At 48.1% G+C, this 19,468-nt stretch overlaps 1 protein-coding gene across 1 annotated transcript; it reads left to right on the top strand.

Moving 5' to 3' along the window:
• Positions 1-900: 900 nt before the first annotated feature.
• LOC125505946 (uncharacterized) lies at positions 901-2,061 on the top strand. The gene has a single exon (XM_087521720.1). The coding sequence runs from the start codon at positions 1,295-1,297 to the stop codon at positions 1,796-1,798; it is 504 nt and encodes a 167-aa protein (XP_087377846.1). The 5' UTR covers positions 901-1,294; the 3' UTR covers positions 1,799-2,061.
• Positions 2,062-19,468: the final 17,407 nt, after the last annotated feature.

The following is a 19,468-nucleotide window of genomic DNA, read 5'->3' as shown; positions in this document are numbered from 1 at the left end:
TTAATAAATTTGGTTAAGTCTTACAAATATGGACTTTTCAAAGAAAAACATAACAATATTTTAAAACGAGATATATCTAAAACCCCAGGTTACTACTGTCTATCTTTTGAATATGTGACGTTTCTTAACAAGTCCTGCATTGGCGCCTCATGATAGGCGCGATGTTGGTACTTTGCGCAGGAGATCCAGGAAATCCATATCCAACATGGCGGAGAAAATGGCGCGAAGTTGCCAACTTTGGCGGATCCTCCGCCGATTCTGTGATCCTGCATGCAAGCGGCCCCTCCCCCACTGCAATCATCAACCATCATCTCCTTTTCCCCGTTCCGTTCTTCTTCCTCGCCGTTTCCTCGGCTTCCAAAAGCTCCTATCTAAAATACCCCTAGATCAAAAAACTAAGCGCCTTTGCTTTGCCCAATGATGCGCAGCACACACGATCAAATGATCTCGCCGGCGAAAAAGAAGCATCACACGACACAATGTAGTAGTAGCGCTTCACTTCGTGCTTGGGACTTGACATGCAGTGATCCCACTCACTCGCCTTCAGCTCGTGGGATAAAGCAGCGCTCTGCTCCTGTGCACGCACGTCCTCTGTTTCTCCCGCACGCACACAGTTACTACACAATGTGTTACCACGTCAGCAGCCACTGAACCGTGGGCCGCCGCAGTGCCAACGTGCCATGCATGCGGCACAGCTCCGCACAACGCGACGCTGGTACCAGTAGGCTATATAGACTAGCCACAATGGAGAGTAACATACACTAGTAACGTACATATTTTTCTAAACTATGTTACTATCTTTATAGTGGATAGTAACTTAAATGTGGTAACATGCAAAGATTCATTTATTATGTTGTAGACTTATATTGCATTAGGACATGTGATGTTACAGTAACTAGCTAAATTAGTACAACTAGCTCTCTCCTTATTAATTCGTTGTCACATAAGCAAATTTTATGAGTTGGACCCGATGTTACTAGTGAAGTTACTCCCACTGTGGCTGGTCTGAGGTGGTGTACTCTACCAGACGGGACGTCCCTAGGTACACGTCCGCACAGTCCGCGCATTTACGCGCGTGCCCCGCATGCAAGCTGTCCCCAACAACCTCCAGGTTGGCATCCTCCTCCTCCGCCGCGACACCGCCCGGCGGGTCGTCGCCCCCTATATATACGCTCACGGCTCACTCCTCCCCACAAGACACAACCACCGCCGTGCGCGCGCAGCTCGAGCTCTGCTCCTCCCTTCACCTCGGATTAATAAACTTCGGCGCCGATTTTTACTATAATATTTTACCATGGGCGCGTGCAACTCGTGCGAGGCGACGGCCGTGGCGGCGGTCACGGGGGCCTCCGCGGTGGGCGAGGCCACGGCGGCAAGGGTCGTGCTCGCGGACGGCCAGCTGCAGCGGTTCCCCGGGGGCACCCGGGCGTCGCAGGCCATGAAGGCCGCGGCGGCTCCCGCGGGCGCGTGCTTCCTGTGCAGCGCCGACGGGCTCGAGCTCGGCGGCGCGGTGGCCGCGGTGGTGGGCGACGAGGAGCTGCAGCCCGGGCAGCTCTACTTCGTGCTGCCCGCGGCGATGCGGCGGCGGGCGCTGCAGGCGGAGGAGATGGCCGCGCTCGCGATCCGCGCCAGCGCCGCGCTGGCCGGCGACCACGACGGCCCGCTCGTGTTCCCCGACTCGGCCAGTGGCGCCCCCGCGGCGAGGAGCGGCGCGAAGGGCGGGTCCCGCCGGCGGTCGCGGAGGGCGCCCAGCCTCGGGCGCGACTTCGTGCCGGATCTCGGCGCCATTGCCGAGTAGCCGCTGGCCTGGCCGGCAAGATGGATCGACCGAACCGGACGCGCGGCGGGCGGCGAGGAAAATAACCCGAGTGTAGAGTTACGTGTAAACTAATCCAGTGGAGGGAGATTTGGTTTGACTGCTAATCTAGTGTAGTTGGGGGGGGGGGGGGGGGAGGCTAAACAAGCTCTGCTTAGCTGTAGCTACTGCCGCACGTTCCAGTGTAGTGCGCATGTTGTACAAGAAAGACGCGTAGGCACATTGCATTGCGTATTTTTTTGATCCTGATCCGTCGAAGGGCCGTCTGAAATCTAGACTGGACGCCATGGTCTCCCGTGTGTGGCTGACGGGTGGGTCCCACGACGCTTAATGTCCAGCACTGCCGCCAGAATGGGGCGTTCTTCTGACGAAATGACGTGCCGAATGGCCAGATCGATGCTTAGCCATGCGCCCATCGTATTAAAGCCGTTGGTAAATGGAGTGTATTTTGGTACGCCTACGCGTTAATCCGGTCGCTTTTTGCGCCTTTTCTTTAAAAAAAAGGTCGGTTGCTTTCTGCATTTGCCCCTGGTATTTGTGGTGGTGCCTTGGGAGGGAAGGAGAAGCGCGGGGAGGTAGTGTGGGCTAAGCAAGGGCCATTTCGGTACGAGGAAGACGACAAGGGGGGGCCTTTTCTCAGCTTTTCTGTCTAATCCTCTCGCGCGCGACATGGCCGCCTCCCGTCGCTCGCCTACAGCCCGCACCACTGCTGCCTGCCGCCACTCGTTCGTGGCCGTGCGCTCGCCGGCGCAACTTGGCAAAGCAAGATATTCCACGGATGAGCTGACGGCGGCAGCCGAGGACGATGATTCGTTTTCCCGGGGCCGGCTTTATTATCTCGCCATGCACCCGGCGACTGGTCGATGTGCCCGGCGAACAGATTCGTTCGTCCGGATAAGCGCAGTAGAAAGAAGGCCGTACGTCTTTGAGACGTCGCCGGGTCCGGATCCAATGCTATGCTATGCTATCTGAGGCGGATCTGTTACAGGTCCGGCGAGTTTTGTCGGAATAAAATCGCCTCTACGTTGTTCGTCGATGCCAACAGTTTGGATCGGCCTCACGGAGCTGAATATGTTCTTGTACAAAACGCATCGCGCGTACGTATGGATTAGATTAGATAGAGGCGGCCGGCCGGATATACGGGACGGGAGCACAGTTAAAAGTGATAGCCTGATAAGACAGTGGTGCGGATCCAGCGATCGGCGGTAGACAGGCGAGTCATTGTCAGCCGTTGCTTTAGTATATAAAGTACGTAGTTAAAGCAGACTACTTGACGTGCACGCACCGGCCCGTTGGCGGGCTGCCTGGATTTATCTCAACTGGATTTTCATCCCGATCATCGCATTTCTACTGTGCGTGTAGCATTTCGTACGTGGCTCAGCTCGCACGTACGTATTCCTTGAGTAGTGGCTCAGCTGGCACGTACGAAATGCTGCCTCTTGTTAAACATTGTATTATGACGTGTGCGTGAGTATGGTTGTTGTAATATGGTTAGGCTTAGAGATATGATCCTATAGTTTGTTAGATTACTTGGAGATCAATCTTATCCTAACTAACCCTTGTAATCTCTTGGCCTTGAGCCCTATATTAACACGCACGCGTCCCTGCAGCTTTGTATATACTTAAGCCTAATTTTCTACATGGTATACAGAGCCGCTCCCTTCCATCGCATCTAGATGTCTTCGTCGCCTCCTCTGCCATGGCCGCACCCTCCCTCGCTTCCATCGGCCATACCATCACGAAAAAGCTGAACCGTGAGAATTTCCTTGTCTGGAGGGCGCAGGTACTACCGCATGTTCGCGCGGCGGGCATGATGGGGTTCCTGGACGGTTCCCAGAAGGAACCCGACGCCGAGATCCGCACGGAGAGGGACGTCGCCGGCAAGAAGGAGGTCACCGTCGCCGCCAACCCAGAGCACGCCATCTAGGTTACCCAGGACCAGCAGGTGCTCTCGTTTTTGATCGCTTCCCTTTCTCGCGAAGTGCTCCTGCAGGTCAGCAACTGCACGACGGCCGCCGCCACCTGGAGCGCTCTTCTCCAGAGCTTCTCCTCGCAATCCCGCGCCCGCATCATCCAGCTCCACGATCAGATCGGCCACACCAAAAAGGGCGACATGACGGCGGCTGCCTACTTCACCAAGATGAAGGGGCTCGCTGACGAACTTGCAGCCGCCGGGAGGCCTCTGGATGAAGATGATGTTGCCTCTCACATCATCCAGGGTCTCATGCACGAGCCGGAGTACAGCGGGTTCGTCTCCGCCATTTCCACGCGCACCATCACCGACCGGCCCATCGGCCTAGGCGAGTTATTCTCGCTGTTGCTTGCTGCTGAGTCACGCATCGCCGCACAGACCTCCGCCTACTCCGCGAACCTTGCTGCAAAAGGCGGAGGCCGTGGCAACTCCAACCAGGGATGCCCTCGTGGCGGCGGTAACAGCGGCTCCCGTGGCTACAACAACAACAACAACACGGGCGCCCGCTTCTTCGACAACTACTCTGGTGGTGGCGGCTCTGGCGGAGCGCCTCGCCAGGGTGGTGATCGCGGTGACCGTGGTGACCGCGAGAAGTGTCAAATCTGCAAGAACGAGGGGCATGGTGCGTGGCGCTGCAAGAAGCGCTACGACCGCAACTTCAACAACAATGTGTGTAACCCTGTTGGTGGTGGAGGTGGTGGTGGCGGCGGTGGGAACCGTTCTGCCAACGCCGTCCACTCCTATGGAGTTGATACCAACTGGTATCTCGACTCCGGCGCAACCAACCACGTGACCGATGAGCTGGAGAAGCTTGTTGTTCATGACCGTTACACCGGCTCGGAGCAAATCCACACCGCAAGGTACGGACATTGCACATGACGGTCATTCAGTTCTATCTACTCCTCATGGCTCCTTAGATCTCAAGAACATACTTCACTCTCCGCATGCCGACAAAAGTTTACTTTCTGCCTATCAACTCATCAGAGACAATCATGCTTTTTTTGAGATTTACCCTGAAACCTTTTTTGTTAAGGATCGGGCCACTCGGAGGACCATTCTTCAAAACGAGAGTAGTGGTGGCTTATTTCCTATCTCTGGCCGGCAAGATGCTCCTTCTCCACAAGTTCTAAGTGTGATCAAACCATCTACTTCACGGTGACACAAGCGCTTAGGACATCCTGCATTACCGGTGGTTCAGAAAATTCTTCGAGATTTTAGTCTTCCTGTGTCAAATAAACAAGATCATTTGCTGGTTTGTGATGCTTGCCAGATGGCCAAGAGCCATCAACTTCCCTATCCTAAGTCTTTTAGTGTGTCCAAAGCTCCTTTAGAGTTTATTTTTTTCGGATGTATGGGGTCCTGGACCCGTCTCTGTAGGCAGACAAAAATATTATGTGAGCTTTATTGATGATTTTAGCAAGTTTAGTTGGATTTATTTGCTCAAAAATAAGTCTGACGTGTTTGAGAAATTTCATCTCTTTCAACAACATGTTGAACGTCTCTTTGATCGCAAAATTCTTGCTATGCAAACGGATTGGGGGGGTGAGTATCAAAAACTCAATTCCTTTTTTGAACGCATTGGCATCACTCATTACGTCTCATGTCCACATGCTCACCAGCATAATGGATCTGCAGAACGGAAGCACCGGCATATTGTGGAAGTTGGTCTGTCCCTTCTTGCCCATGCCTTTATGCCCTTAAAATTTTGGGACGAGGTGTTTCTTACAGCTGTGTATCTTATCAACCGTGTCCCTAGTAGGGTTATCAAAAACCAAACTCCACTTGAACGTCTCTTTGGCAAAAAAAACTGACTATACCTTTCTCCGCATCTTTGGGTGTGCTGTTTGGCCTAATCTGCATCCTTTCAATAAGCACAAACATGAATTTAGGTCAAAACAATGTGTCTTCTTGGGGTATAGCAGCCTACACAAGGGATACACGTGCCTCGATGTAGCCTCTGGTCGTGTCTATATTTCTAGGGACGTCGTCTTTGATGAACATGTGTTTCCTTTCGCCACACTCCATCCCAATGCTGGTGCTCAACTATGCAAAGAGCTCACTCTTTTACCAGTTCATCTTCTACCATCACCTCGTTTTGATCAAGGGGGAGTAGTAGATGCTGCTGACCACATGTCTATGTCTAATAATACCTTTGATCAAAACCTTGATGCAAGTATGCAGGAAAACGGAGAAGATTTTGGACAAAATTCGCATGATTTTATGCATGCAGAAACGACAGAGGAGGCTGCAGAAGAACCAGACGTCAATCCCGGGGCGAATCGCTCGGGATCCGTGGCGCCAGATGCGTCAGTCGGCGCAGGCGCAAGAGAATCCCCGGCGGGATCCGCGCCGTCTCCTGATTCGGCAGCAGACCAGTCTCGGTCATGCAGCGGGCCCGCGGTCCGTCGCGTCGCCCGACAGCCAGCCTCGGCGGGGCCTGGTGGCCCACTCCCACGCGCGGGTGGTCGGCTCTCGGATGTGGACGAGCGGAGTCCAAGTCACGCGGGCGGGAACGCGCCCGACAGGATGCTGCAGGCCAGCCCAGGCGCGCCAAGTGGCAGTTCTGGAGAGGCGATCCTGTCTCCCGATCTGGATCCGCTATAGGAGCTCTCTCTGGGATCTTCTCAGGATGATTCTGGTGCAGCCATGTCGTCTTCTTCAAATCGTCTTCTACAGCAACTTGAACGACCAGCTCCGCCACCTCCTGTGCGCTCCAACACCAGGTCTCAAAGTGGTATTGTTAAACCTAAAATATATAAAGATGGCCGTGTACCTTGGGGCTCGTTTTGTGCAACAGGTGAACCACAAAATTTTCGAGAAGCATTGGGTGAACCTCGTTGGAGGGAGGCAATGGATGAAGAGTATGCTGCTTTAATGAAGAACAAAACTTGGCATCTAGTTCCACCAGTCAGAGGCAGAAATGTAATTGACTGCAAGTGGGTCTATAAGGTAAAGAGGAAATCTGATGGCACCATTGACAGATACAAGGCACGTCTGATTGCTAAAGGATTTAAGCAGAGGTATGTCATTGACTATGAGGATACATTTAGTCCAGTGGTAAAAGCTGCTACTATTAGATTGATTCTTTCAGTTGCAATATCTAGAGGTTGGTGCATAAGACAACTAGATGTAAAGAACGCGTTCTTGCATGGTGTTCTGGAAGAGGAAGTGTTCATGAGACAACCTCCTGGGTATGAGAATCCAAATGCACCATGTCATATTTGCAAACTTGATAAGGCACTGTATGGACTAAAACAAGCACCTAGAGCTTGGTACTCTCGGCTCTCCTCTAAGTTACAATCACTTGGATTTACTCCCTCAAAGGGAGATACCTCATTGTTTTTCTATCACCGATGTGGGATAACCATTTTTATGCTTATTTATGTTGATGATATAGTTGTCACTAGTTCATCATCTAAAGCAGTTGGACGCAGCTTCGGTGCCTTAAAGGCACCTGCCTTTGGGTCACTGACATGTGGGCCAGCCACCTGTTGGACCCACATGTCATAGACACAAAGGTAGGTGCCTTAAGGCACCGAAGCATCGTCCAAAGCAGTTGAAGCTCTTCTTATGGACTTGAGCAAGGAGTTTGCACTTAAGGATCTTGGTAGTCTTCACTTCTTCCTTGGAATTGAGGTAAAGAATGCAAAAGATGGAATTGTGTTGTCACAAGGAAAATATGTGCAGGAAATACTTCAGAGAATGGGCATGAAAGGATGTAAGCCGTCATCTACACCTTTGTCTACCTCTGAGAAAATGTCTCTTCATGATGGAGAGATCCTTGGAGCAGAGGACTCCACCAGGTACAAAAGTATTGTAGGAGCATTACAGTATTTGACATTAACTAGACCAGATATCTCATATTCAGTAAATAAAGTATGTCAGTTCTTACATGCTCCTACTAGTGCACATTGGACTGCAGTAAAGAGGATACTTAGATATCTTCAAGGGACCCAGAGTCATGGACTGAAAATTGAAAAGTCAGACTCGATGCTTGTAAGTGCTTTTTCAGATGCAGATTGGGCAGGTTGTCCTGATGATAGAAGATCAACAGGAGGCTTTGCAGTGTTTCTTGGCAGTAATTTGGTTTCTTGGAGTGCTCGCAAGCAGAAAACTATATCCAGGTCAAGTACAGAAGCTGAGTACAAGGCCTTAGCTAATGCCACTGCAGAGATTATCTGGGTTCAGAATTTGCTAACAGAGTTGGGTGTTTCTCATCCAAGAGCAGCATCACTTTGGTGTGACAATCTTGGTGCAACCTATTTGTCTGCTAATCCTATCTTCCATGCCAGGACGAAGCATATTGAAATTGACTACCACTTTGTTCGAGAAAGAGTGGCTGATAAACTACTGAATATCAGATTCATACCTACGGGTGATCAGGTGGCGGATGGGTTTACTAAACCTCTCACCTTGCGGCAATTAGAAGCTTTTAGGCACAATCTTAACTTAGAAAGTTGTGATTGAGGGGGAGTGTTAAACATTGTATTATGACGTGTGCGTGAGTATGGTTGTTGTAATATGGTTAGGCTTAGAGATATGATCCCATAGTTTGTTAGATTACTTGGAGATCAATCCTAGCCTAACTAACCCTTGTAATCTCTTGGCCTTGAGCCATATATTAACACGCACGCGTCCCTGCAGCTTTGCATACGCTTAAGCCTAGTGTTTTACACCTCTAGTAGCAATAACGGGGAGTTGCAAGGAACAGATCGGCTGGGCTGGCCATGGAGGAAAAAGCGCTAGTTAATGGTGGACCCTGGCTGGACGGGGTGTGTTAAGCTGTGGTTAAGGCAAGGTTAAAGACGGCATTTGGTTGGGGTGGCGCTGCTGTGCTGCCCGTATCGGGGAATCAATCGCTGGCACTTGACTTTGACTCGACAATAATCGGGGCTCTAGTACAAACTCGTCTCTTTCTCTCATCTCTGCGGGGACTGACCCCCCGGCCGTCTCCGCGTCCGCATGGCGGGTGAAGGCACGAAAGCTCAGCTCATGTAGTCTAGTAGGTGTGGTGTATCGCCCATGCCGTCGCTGGGTATTCGTGGAACTGCCACTGGTACGTGGCAGAGTGATGCACGCAGTTTTCCTGGTGTTAGGATTAATTAATTAGTTTAATTAATGAAATCTCTGTTTTATGGAACCGACATGCGGTTTTCTTTCCGAACAGTCGCGATCCTAATCTATCGGACGCGTCCCTCTATTCCCGCTCTCTGTAACCATCGCGCCTGTACGATGCGCCTCTTCAGGAGGTATAAATATGTACAACATCATTATCAATGGATTAGCGATCATTACTGTTCATCGCACTGTTTCTTCACACGTTATCAGCACGACTCTCCAGCGAGAGCGACAGGCCACACAAAGGAAACTCGTCGGAGAAGGATTCGGAACGGTGAGGATGCCGTCCATCGCCTCCCTTCTCCTTGGTCTTCTCTGGGAAGAAGGTCGCCGCCACTTCCTTGCCGAGCAGCGCCGCTGGTTCGTCCGCCATCGATGGGGGGCACCACCAGCAGTTCCTGGCCTCGGCATTAACCGCCACCAGAACTTCGCTGGAGGACGCCGCAATCACGCGGCCGCTGGACGACGCCGTCGCGCCACGCCGGTGAACCGACGCCTGACCACTCCGGTTGACAACCGCCAGGGTCTGGATCCAGGGCTAGTCGCCGGACAGAGTGCTCCATCGCCGCAGAACGCCGGGATGGGCGTGCCAGAGCCTGCAGTTGCTGCTCCATACGCACCACGGTGGTGCCGAGTGCATGGATATGGCCTGTGCCCCGCTCGCTCCAGAGGCACACGTCTGCCATCACCAACACCGGCAAAGGAGGAGGAGCGGGAGATCGTCAACGACGTACCTGCACGAGGCTACAGCCCAGCTCCGACGCGCGTCGCCAGCGCCAGGGGCGATGGCCTCATCTTCATACCGACTCCAGGACGCGCCATGGCCATCGCGGGCGCAGTCACCACTGCAGGAGCAAGTGGCAGCGCCGGTCCAGGGCCTGAAGTGGACGCTGCAGGGACAGGAGGGACGCCCGCTGCGGACGATGCTGGCACAAGCAGCAGCGCGGGTCCGCCCCACATAGGCGCGAGCCGCCGTCGACCGTCGCCCTGGACGTCGTCATGGTGCCTGGAACCCGGCGTCGCTCGGCCTCGCCAATGGATACCGGAATGGGGTGGACATCCCTGACTACACCCCCTCGTCGGACGAGGAGGATTTCGCCCCTTCACCGCCGGCGGCTCGCCGGTGAGCGCGCGTACGGTGCGGCGGCCGGAACAGAGGAGGGTCGCGCTGCCTGGAAAAGGATTGGGGGCGGTAGGGGAAACCCTAACCGTTAGCCTCTTTTATGCGATGGTCAAAGCGGTGCCGGGCCTGTTGGGCCGAAAGGCCGAATGAGCAGTACTGTAGCAATGGGCTCTGCTACTGGTTTGGGTCTCCCTGTATGCGACCCAGGACCATTTTTTTGTTTTTGTTTTTCTGTTTAGTTCTTTGACTAGCAGTTTGAAGTTGTGACTAGCTATTTAGTAATTTGTGTAAATTACTATATTATAGTGTTCAGTAATTAGTGTGTATTACTGTATTGTACAAGCATAATGTATGTCAACGTATATGTTCCGGCAATTTGGCAATTGCTATATGTTGATCAATATACATGCATTGTTTTATTTACAACACAATTAATTTGCTATGAGAGTAAATAAATAAGCATGATGATTGCATGCATGATATGGTTGACATATCTAAAAAAGAGTTTGCTGAACTTGCCGTTGATGGTTCTAACTATTTGACATGGGCAATGGATGTCAAAATCAATTTGACGCCAAGGGACTCAATTCCGCTATAACCACACCTGCCCAAGGGACTGCATCCGTAACAGACATAATAAGGTATTCGGCGTTGCACTTCATTCGACATCATCTTCACCCTGACCTAAAGACAGAGTATCTGATGGAGGAGAGCCCTCTGACACTCTGGAACTCCTTAAAGGAGAGATATGATCAACAAAGGGCGGTGATGTTGCCTAAAGCACAACGGGAATGGGCACTGGTCCGATTCCAAGACTTTAAGTCTGTAGCTGCATACAATTCTGCTGTTCATAAGATCAACTCCAAGTTGAGATTCTGTAATAGTGCAGTTTTCTGATGCTGATCTTATTGAAAAGACGCTTTCTACTTTCCATCCTTCTATGAGGATACTTGCTGAACAGTATCGTCAGCAAAAGTATAAGAAGTATTCTAAGTTGATTTACTCGTTGCTTCAGGCAGAGAAGCACAATGAGCTTCTTGAGAAGAACAATTTGGCTCGTCCAATAGGAACGATGCCTCTGCCTGAATCACACTTCAACTCTAAGAATACTCAAAAGTTCAATGGTTTCAAAAAGAACCGTAGGACATTCAGTGGAAAGTGGAAGCGTAATGAGAAGCAGAATAAGTATGGAGTCCAAAAGGGCAAAGGTCCTTTCAAGAAGAATGAAAGGGCTAGCAACACTGGTTGCTTCAGGTGTGGTTGTAAGGAACACATTGCAAAGAAGTGTGACACTTCAAAGCATTTGGTGGAATTGTACCAACAGTCACTTGGAAAGGGCAATAAGGCTCAGGGGAACCAGTATGAAGCACACTTCACTGGAAATGAAGATGGTACCCCTACGGTTGATGGTTCTCGAGATGATTCTCTGAACATGGACAACCAGGAGCAAAATCAGCAAGTGGAAGATCCAATACTAGATGTCGATGACATGCTAGTGGAATTTGGTTCTACTGACATATATGGAGACCAGATTTAGTCTCATTTGTCTAAATATTGTAATGATGTTATTAGACATATTACATGTGTTGTAAAATAAGTTATGTCCTTAGGCATAATGTGTTAGCTATGTCGTGTGACATAGGGCTTGTAATAAGTACAAGACATATATAGTTTGTAATGTATGTATTGATTCTATAAGAGTTTGATTATATACTGAACCTTGTTCTTTTACTCTATAGAACTTCAAGGAATAATAAAATGGAGGAGGAAATGTGTTTAGTGGATAGTGCATCTACTAACACGATACTTAGGGAGATGAAGTATTTCCAGACACTCAAGAAGAGTAATGGAAGTGTCATGAAAATTGTTGGTCGAGACACGGTAATTGTTGGTTCTGGTCAAGCTACAATTACACTCCCTATGGGTACTAAATTGGTAATCCCGGATGCTCTACTGTATCCAGATTCTACTCGTACCTTGCTGAGTTTTAAGGATATATCCGCAAAAATGGTTTCCATGTGGAAACTAATGATGAGAGTGGGGCTGAATGCCTACTCATAACTCAGCAAAAGGGATTTCGAAAGGAAGTCCTTGAGAATTTGCCTTCTCTATCTTCTGGGTTGTATTATACATACATTAACACTAGTAGAAAAAGTGTCAAACGTGAAGCACATTAGTGCCGGTTTGATTTTGGCCCGGTACTAATGGTACCATTAGTGCCGGTTCGAACGGATTTGCATTAATGTTGGTTCGTGTTGAACCTTTAGTACCGGTTCGTGGCACGAACCGGTACTAAAGGGGTGGTGGCAGCCTGGCGTCAGGCCGGGGCCCCACGATCACCTTTAGTACCGGTTCGTGCCATGAACCGGTACTAAAGGGGTCTGACCTGTAGTACCGGTTTGTGACACAAACCGGCACTATAGGGCAATTTTCAAACTCTACCCCCCCCCCCCCCCCGTGTGTCGCCATTTCAGTTCTAAAAAAATCAAAAGAAAACGATAAAAACTTCAAAAAATAAAATCCTTCGAGAGGTAGTTATATTACTACATCTACTAGTTAGGAAAATTTAAAAACTACAATTTGGACATGTTTTGCAAAAAGTGTAGGGAAAATGTAAAACGGCTATAACTTTTGCATACGATGTCGGAAAAAAACGTATAATATATCAAAAAATTCAGCACGAAAATCCGCATCCGATGGAGACCGCCTACGGCCTGTTTGGAATTTTTTAGAATCCTCAAATTCCAAAAGGAAAAAAAGATATGGTCAAATTTCAGTTTGTTTAAAAAATTTGGTTAAATCTGGTCAAACTACTTATTCAAGAAGTATTAATGTTACTACATAATTATTCAAGAATATTAGTGTTACTAAATAATTATTTCAATTTTTTGAATTTTGGTCAAATCTGGTCAAACTATGGTCAAACTGTGGTCAAACTATGGTCAAACTTATTCAAGAAATATTAGCGTTACTAAATAATTACTGTTTTTTAGAATAATAGTTTCAAACTCAAACGGTGAAATGTGTGACTTCATGCTCAAGCTAAACTCCTGAGGGTTGATAGGATTGACATCTTACTATTGTCAGGAAAACAACAAGTGAAGACTCGGAAACGAAGGAGAATAGAACCCGAAAGTTAAGCGTGCTCGGGCTGGAGTAGTGAGAGGGATGGGTGACCGGTCGGGAAGTTAGATGATTTGAAATGAGTGATCCACACTTGAGCAGTTAAGAGAGGTGATTAGAGACTAAATCATCAAATAATTCAAAAAATCAAAAAAAAATCCAAAATTTTTTAAAAAAATTCAAAAAAAACCTTTAGTACCGGTTGGTAACACCAACCGATACTAAAGGTCCCCCATACCAGGGCGCGAGCTCACGCCACGTGGTGGCACTTTAGCGCCGGTTCGTGCCGAGCCGGTACTAAAGGGGGGGGGGGGCTTTAGTGCCAACCCTTTAGTGCTGGTTATGGAACCGGCACTAAAGGCCCTTATGAACCGGCGCTAAACCTCCGTTTTCTACTAGTGTAAACCAGAGACACATATGGCGTACAAGATAGTTTTTCAGAATCTTGATAAGTTCAAGATTTGGCATGGTCGCCTGGGACATCCTGCTATCGGGATGATGAGAAAAATTATTGATGGTTTTGTTGGACACAACATAACGGATAGAAAGTTCCCAAAATCATCGGATTTTGTATGCACATCATGTGCAACTGGGAAGTTGATCACAAGGCCATCTTATATGAAATTAAAGGATGAGCAACTTGATTTCCTTGAACGCATTCAAGGAGATATTTGTGGTCCAATACAACCATTATCTGGACCATTCAGATATTTCATGGTCCTAATTGATGCATCAACGAGATGGTCAAATGTGTGTCTACTGTCAACAAGGAACCATGCTTTTGCAAAGCTAATTGCTTAGATCATTAAATTGAGAGCAAATCATCCTGAGCATAGGATAAAAACCACCCGAATGGATAATGCTGCGGAATTTAGTTCACGAGCATTTAATGATTACTGCCTAGCTTTGGGCATTTCTGTGGAGCACTCAGTACCTTATGTACATACCCAGAATGGTCTTGCGGAATCACTTATCAAGAGAATCAAGTTGATAGCAAGACCGCTCCTGCAAAATAGTAATCTTCCAGCTTCATGTTGGGGTCATACAGTTTTACATGCTGCAGAATTGATACAAATTCGACCAACTGCATATCATACGGTCTCCCCATTGCAGTTAGTACATGGAAACCAGCCAAGTATTTCCCATCTGTGGCAATTCGGTTGCGCGGTATATGTACCGATCTCACCACCGCAGCGTACATCAATGGGCCCTCATAGACGAATGGGGATCTATGTGGGGTACAATTCTCCGTCAATTATTAAGTACCTGGAACCCCTGACAGGGGATTTATTTACAGCTCGGTACGCTGATTGCATTTTTTGATGAGGACAATTTCCCGGCATTAGGGGGAGAAAATAACCACAAAGAATGCCGTGAAATAGATTGGGATGTGAAAGGCATCCAGTCCTTAGATCCACGTACGAATGAATCTGAACTGGAGGTTCAGAAGATTATAAATTTGCAAAATATTGCAAATAATCTGCCAGATGCATTTACTGATTATAAAGGTGTCACAAAATCAAATGTTCCCGCTATGAATGTGCCAGAGAGAGTGGATGTGACCCATAGATCTACTCAGCCACCCAAGAGGGGGAGGAATCTGGACACAAAGGACAAGGCTTTGCAGAAGCGCCCAAGGGGAATGAGGAATCCTCAAATAGTAAATGCAAGGCAACAAAATATTGATATTCAACCTAGGGTTGAAGGACACCTGAAGGATGTTGGACATCCAGAACCCAACACGAGTGTGCACACAAATTTTGGTGTTGGGACATTGGAAGACCTTGATCCAATTGTTGAGGGAAATCACGAGGGATCAAAAGGTATTGATGAAATATCCATTAATTATATTGATTCAGGAGAATCATACAATAGAAAGACTACAGTTGTCGACATTTATTTCGCCTCTAGAATTGCAGAAGGCCTTGATTTGGATCGAGAACCTAAGTCCATGGCAGAGTGCATGAAGCGCTTAGACTGGTCCAAATGGAAAGCAGCAATTGAGGATGAATTGCGCTCGCTCATAAAAAGAGGGGTATTTACTGCAGTAATGCCCACTCCTCAGCATGTGTTCCTTGTGGGAGCAAAATGGGTTTTCGTTCGTAAGAGGAATGAGAACAATGAGGTGGTGAGATATAAGGCGAGGCTTGTAGCACAGGGGTTCACGCAGAGACCCGGCATCGATTATGATGAAACATATTCTCCAGTTATGAGTGGAACAACGTTCCGATATTTAATATCACTGGCAGTGAAAATGATTTTGTCTATACAACTGATGGATGTTGTGACCGCATATTTATATGGGTCACTGGATTCGGATATTTATATGAAAGTTCCCGAGGGAATGAAGCTTCCGAATCCAAAGGCTAATCGCAACATGTATTGCGTAAAGCTTCAGAAGTCATTATATGGCTTGAAGCAGTCGGGAAGAATTGGTATAACCGACTGAGTATATTCCTTCTTCAGAAGGGTTACTCAAACAACAGTGATTGCCCATGTGTGTTTATTAAGAAATCTAAGAATGGATTTTGCATTATTTCTGTATATGTGGATGATCTGAATATCATTGGGACTACACAAGAAATACATGAGGCAAGTAATCATCTTAAGACGGAGTTTGAGATGAAAGATCTGGGTAAGACTAAATTTTGTTTGGGCTTACAACTTGAACATCTTCCTTCAGGAATACTTGTTCATCAGTCTGCTTATATCCAAAAGATTCTTGAGAAATTTAATATGGATAAAGCATATCCATTGAAAACACCAATGGTTGTTAGATCTCTTGATAGAGATAAAGACCCATTTAGACCTAACGGTGATGATGAAGAGGTATTAGGACCTGAGTTTCCTTACCTCAGTGCTATTGGAGCACTAATGTATCTAGCAAACTGCATCAGGCCTGATATATCATTTGCAGTAAATTTATTGGCTAGATTCAGTGCATCACCAACAAAGAGGCATTGGGTTGGTGTGAAGAACATTTTCAGATATCTTTAAGGCACCAAAGATCTTGGTTTGTTCTATCGAAAAAATCAAGATAAGACCATGATGGGATATTGTGATGCTGGATACCTATCGGATCCCCATAATGCCAGATCACAGACTGGTTTTGTCTTCTTGAGTGGAGGTACGGCTTTTTCTTGGAAGTCGACAAAACAAACTCTGGTGGCTACATCCACGAATCATTTTGAAATTATTGCTTTGTTTGAAGCATCATGTGAATGTGCATGGCTTCGCAGAATGATTAACTTTATTGAAAGTTCAAGTGGGATTGGATCATTGGAATCACCCACTATTATCTATGAAGATAACGCTGCATGTATTACACAGATGCAAACAGGTTATATAAAGAGTAATATTACAAAGCATATTTCTCCTAAGTTATTTTATCCCCGTGAGTTACAGGAAACCGGGGAGATAAATATTTTGCAAACGAAGTCATGTGACAATCTTGCCGATTTGTTTACAAAGTCATTACTAAGTTCTTTATTTGAGAAGTACATCAATGGAATTGGTATGAAACGGCTTCGGGATTTGCAAAGTTCAGGGGGAGCGTCTCCCTGAATGATAATCTGTTTGTGATCCTTGGATCTTTAATATTGCACTCTTTTTTCCTTTATAAGTTTTCCTAAATGGTTTCTTATGGGAGGTTTTTAATGAGGCAATAGTAATGCAGGCATTGTGATATGTCAGTTTCTCCTTATTTTCCCACTGGGTTTTGGAAGGAGTTTTTGATGACATATTGTACATATCTCCTCATATTTTTCCTACAGGGTTTTTGGAGGAGACTAATCATGATGATGATGATAATCAAGATGTTGATGATGATGTTTATAAGAATAATTGAAGCGGAGATTAGGGGGTGTTAGGATTAATTAATTAGTTTAATTAATGAAATCTCTGTTTTATGGAACCGACATGCGGTTTTCTTTCTGAACAGTCGCGATCCTAATCTATCGGACGTGTCCCTCTATTCCCGCTCTCTGTAACCATCGCGCCTGTGCGATGCGCCTCTACAGGATGTATAAATATGTACAACAATCATTATAAATGGATTAGCGATCATTACTGTTCATCACACTGTTTCTTCACACCTGGCACGCAGCCCCAGCGCCGTTTGTTCGGCGCCGGTTCTTCTCTCGAGTTTTTCGTGTGCCCTCACGATAGACGGTGCATGAAAGGAGCAAGCAAAATACTTCCTCTGTAAAGAAATATAAGAGCGTTTAGACCACTAAAGTAGTAGTCTAAACGCTTTTATATTTCTTTACGAAGGGAGTACGTATTCAAAGTAAAGTAGTAGTCTAAACGCTTTTATATTTTTTTTGGAAGGGAGTACGTATTCAAAGACGATTGGACGAGACCAGCGCGGCCGGCCAACTCATTGTGAACGGGAACACAAATGAAATCACCGACTGTCCTACATAAACGTGGGAATAGTTTGGTCTCGAATCATAGTTTCAATTAGGTTTTCCAGTTGGGCTGCTTTGGTTCGGTTGAAATGGGTCGAGCCTCTTTCATAATTTGGTTTGGTGTGGACTTTTGTAATTAATAGATTGGATTGGTTTGGTCTGGACACAGACAAATTAGTTTCAGACCGTTTTAGTCCATGGATAAAACTCAGTCTGGCAACCAGTTTAACCACACACAGTCAGCGTCATGTGAAACCAACGCTTGGTTTAGGTGCAGCCGCTGCCGGAGATGAGTGGCATGAGCGCACGTACCGCCCCGCCACCACCGAGATCTCTAGTGACAATAGTCAACTCCATGCAGAACACGAGGAACCCAAAGACGAGGCCTTGAACGACGCTGTTGACAGTGAAGATGGCCGTGAGCTCGACCTTGCCGATGTGGCCGACGAAGGCGACGGTGACGAACCCGATGAGGAACTGCGGTCAGGATCATCGGCCCAACGACCTGCCAAAGGTCTTGCAGCCGACCACGGCCACCGTGCCGGCGCCACCATCTGCTCTTCCGGTCCACGCACGGACCACATGTTGGAGCAGATCGACCTACCACTCGCCGGCGATCACTGGAGACACGACCAGAGAGGAAGAAGATGAACGCAGGATATCTGGTGGCGCACAAACACCTTGTCGTACCGACGGCGTTTTCCGTTTTACACCTCAAGCACGAACCCGATCACCACGCAAAGTGCATAGGAGAGAGAGAGGCTCTTATACCCGCCTGCACTGACATGCACGCTCCGACTCACCCTCTCACCCACTTGCCACGTCCCACACGCTCCGGCTTGCGCGCGCTCATCGCGCACGCACGCGATCTTCGCGACCGCATCCCATGCCCGACGCAGTCACACCCCCGGATCCTTCGCCAACTAACTCACTCACGCACACACACACACAGACACGCACGCACGCACTCGTGCCTGCCACAGGCCAGATCCGACGCGCCCAGCGCGCACACACACGTACGACCCGAGCCTGCCGTGGCTTATTTTCCTAACACTACATTCACTGAAGCTCCTCACACGAAGCACACACCAAGCTTGCCGCCGTTCATACGGCCTCATATATACCTTTTGTAGTTCTGTACGTACAGGTTAAGTTTGACTGACCAATGGTTTGAAACTTTGGGTTCAAACTGTACGTAGAAAAAGGTCTGAATGGATTTGGCTTGATAATACATTTAGTTTCGATTGGTTTGGATTGTAGCATTTGCAATTTGGTTTGGTTTGGTTTGATTGCAGGACTTATACCACTAGTAGAAAACAGGTCTTTGGTCCAGGCCAGGTCAGCCCATTAGTCCCGGTTCAGTCTAGAATCGGGACCAATGTAGGCATTGGTTCCGGTTCGTGAGCCCAGGGGGCCGGCCGGGCCACGTGGGCCATTGGTCCCGGTTCATTTGGACCTTTTGGTCCCGGTTGGTGGGATGAACCGGGACCAATGGGCCTCGCTTCTGGCCCATCACCATTGGTCCCGGTTGGTGGCTTGAACCGGGGCCAAAGGCTCCCCTTTAGTCCCGGCTCATGCCACCAACCGGGACCAATGAGGTGCCTATATATACCCCTCGCTCGCGAGCAGAGCACCCCAGTGCTCTGTTTTTCTCTGGTCGAGGGGAGAGGGCTTGGTGGTGCTCTAGCTCACCTCCTATGCACACAAGGTGTTCGATGGAATGCCCGAGCCACAGTACCTAAGCTTTCTCCTCTCCAAGCTCGACCTCCAAGATCCATTTTCCATAATATTTGTCTAGGTTTAGCGGTCCATCACGCCCCGTCCCCGTCTTCACCGCCGTCGATCACCCGCGCCGAGCTCATTGCCGGCACCACCGTGGTGAGCCTCTTGTTCTTATCTTCTTTCTG

This window comes from Triticum urartu, chromosome 5A (assembly GCF_056163025.1).
Source record: "Triticum urartu cultivar PI428250 chromosome 5A, HENAU_Tu73, whole genome shotgun sequence".
Classification (NCBI taxonomy): domain Eukaryota; kingdom Viridiplantae; phylum Streptophyta; class Magnoliopsida; order Poales; family Poaceae; genus Triticum; species Triticum urartu.
This window is presented reverse-complemented; position numbering and strand designations above follow the sequence as displayed.

What these genes read in the sequence shown, in the direction of transcription:
- LOC125505946 (XM_087521720.1), top strand. Translation starts at nt 1,295, where the DNA reads ATGGGCGCGTGCAACTCGTGCGAGGCGACGGCCGTGGCGGCGGTCACG.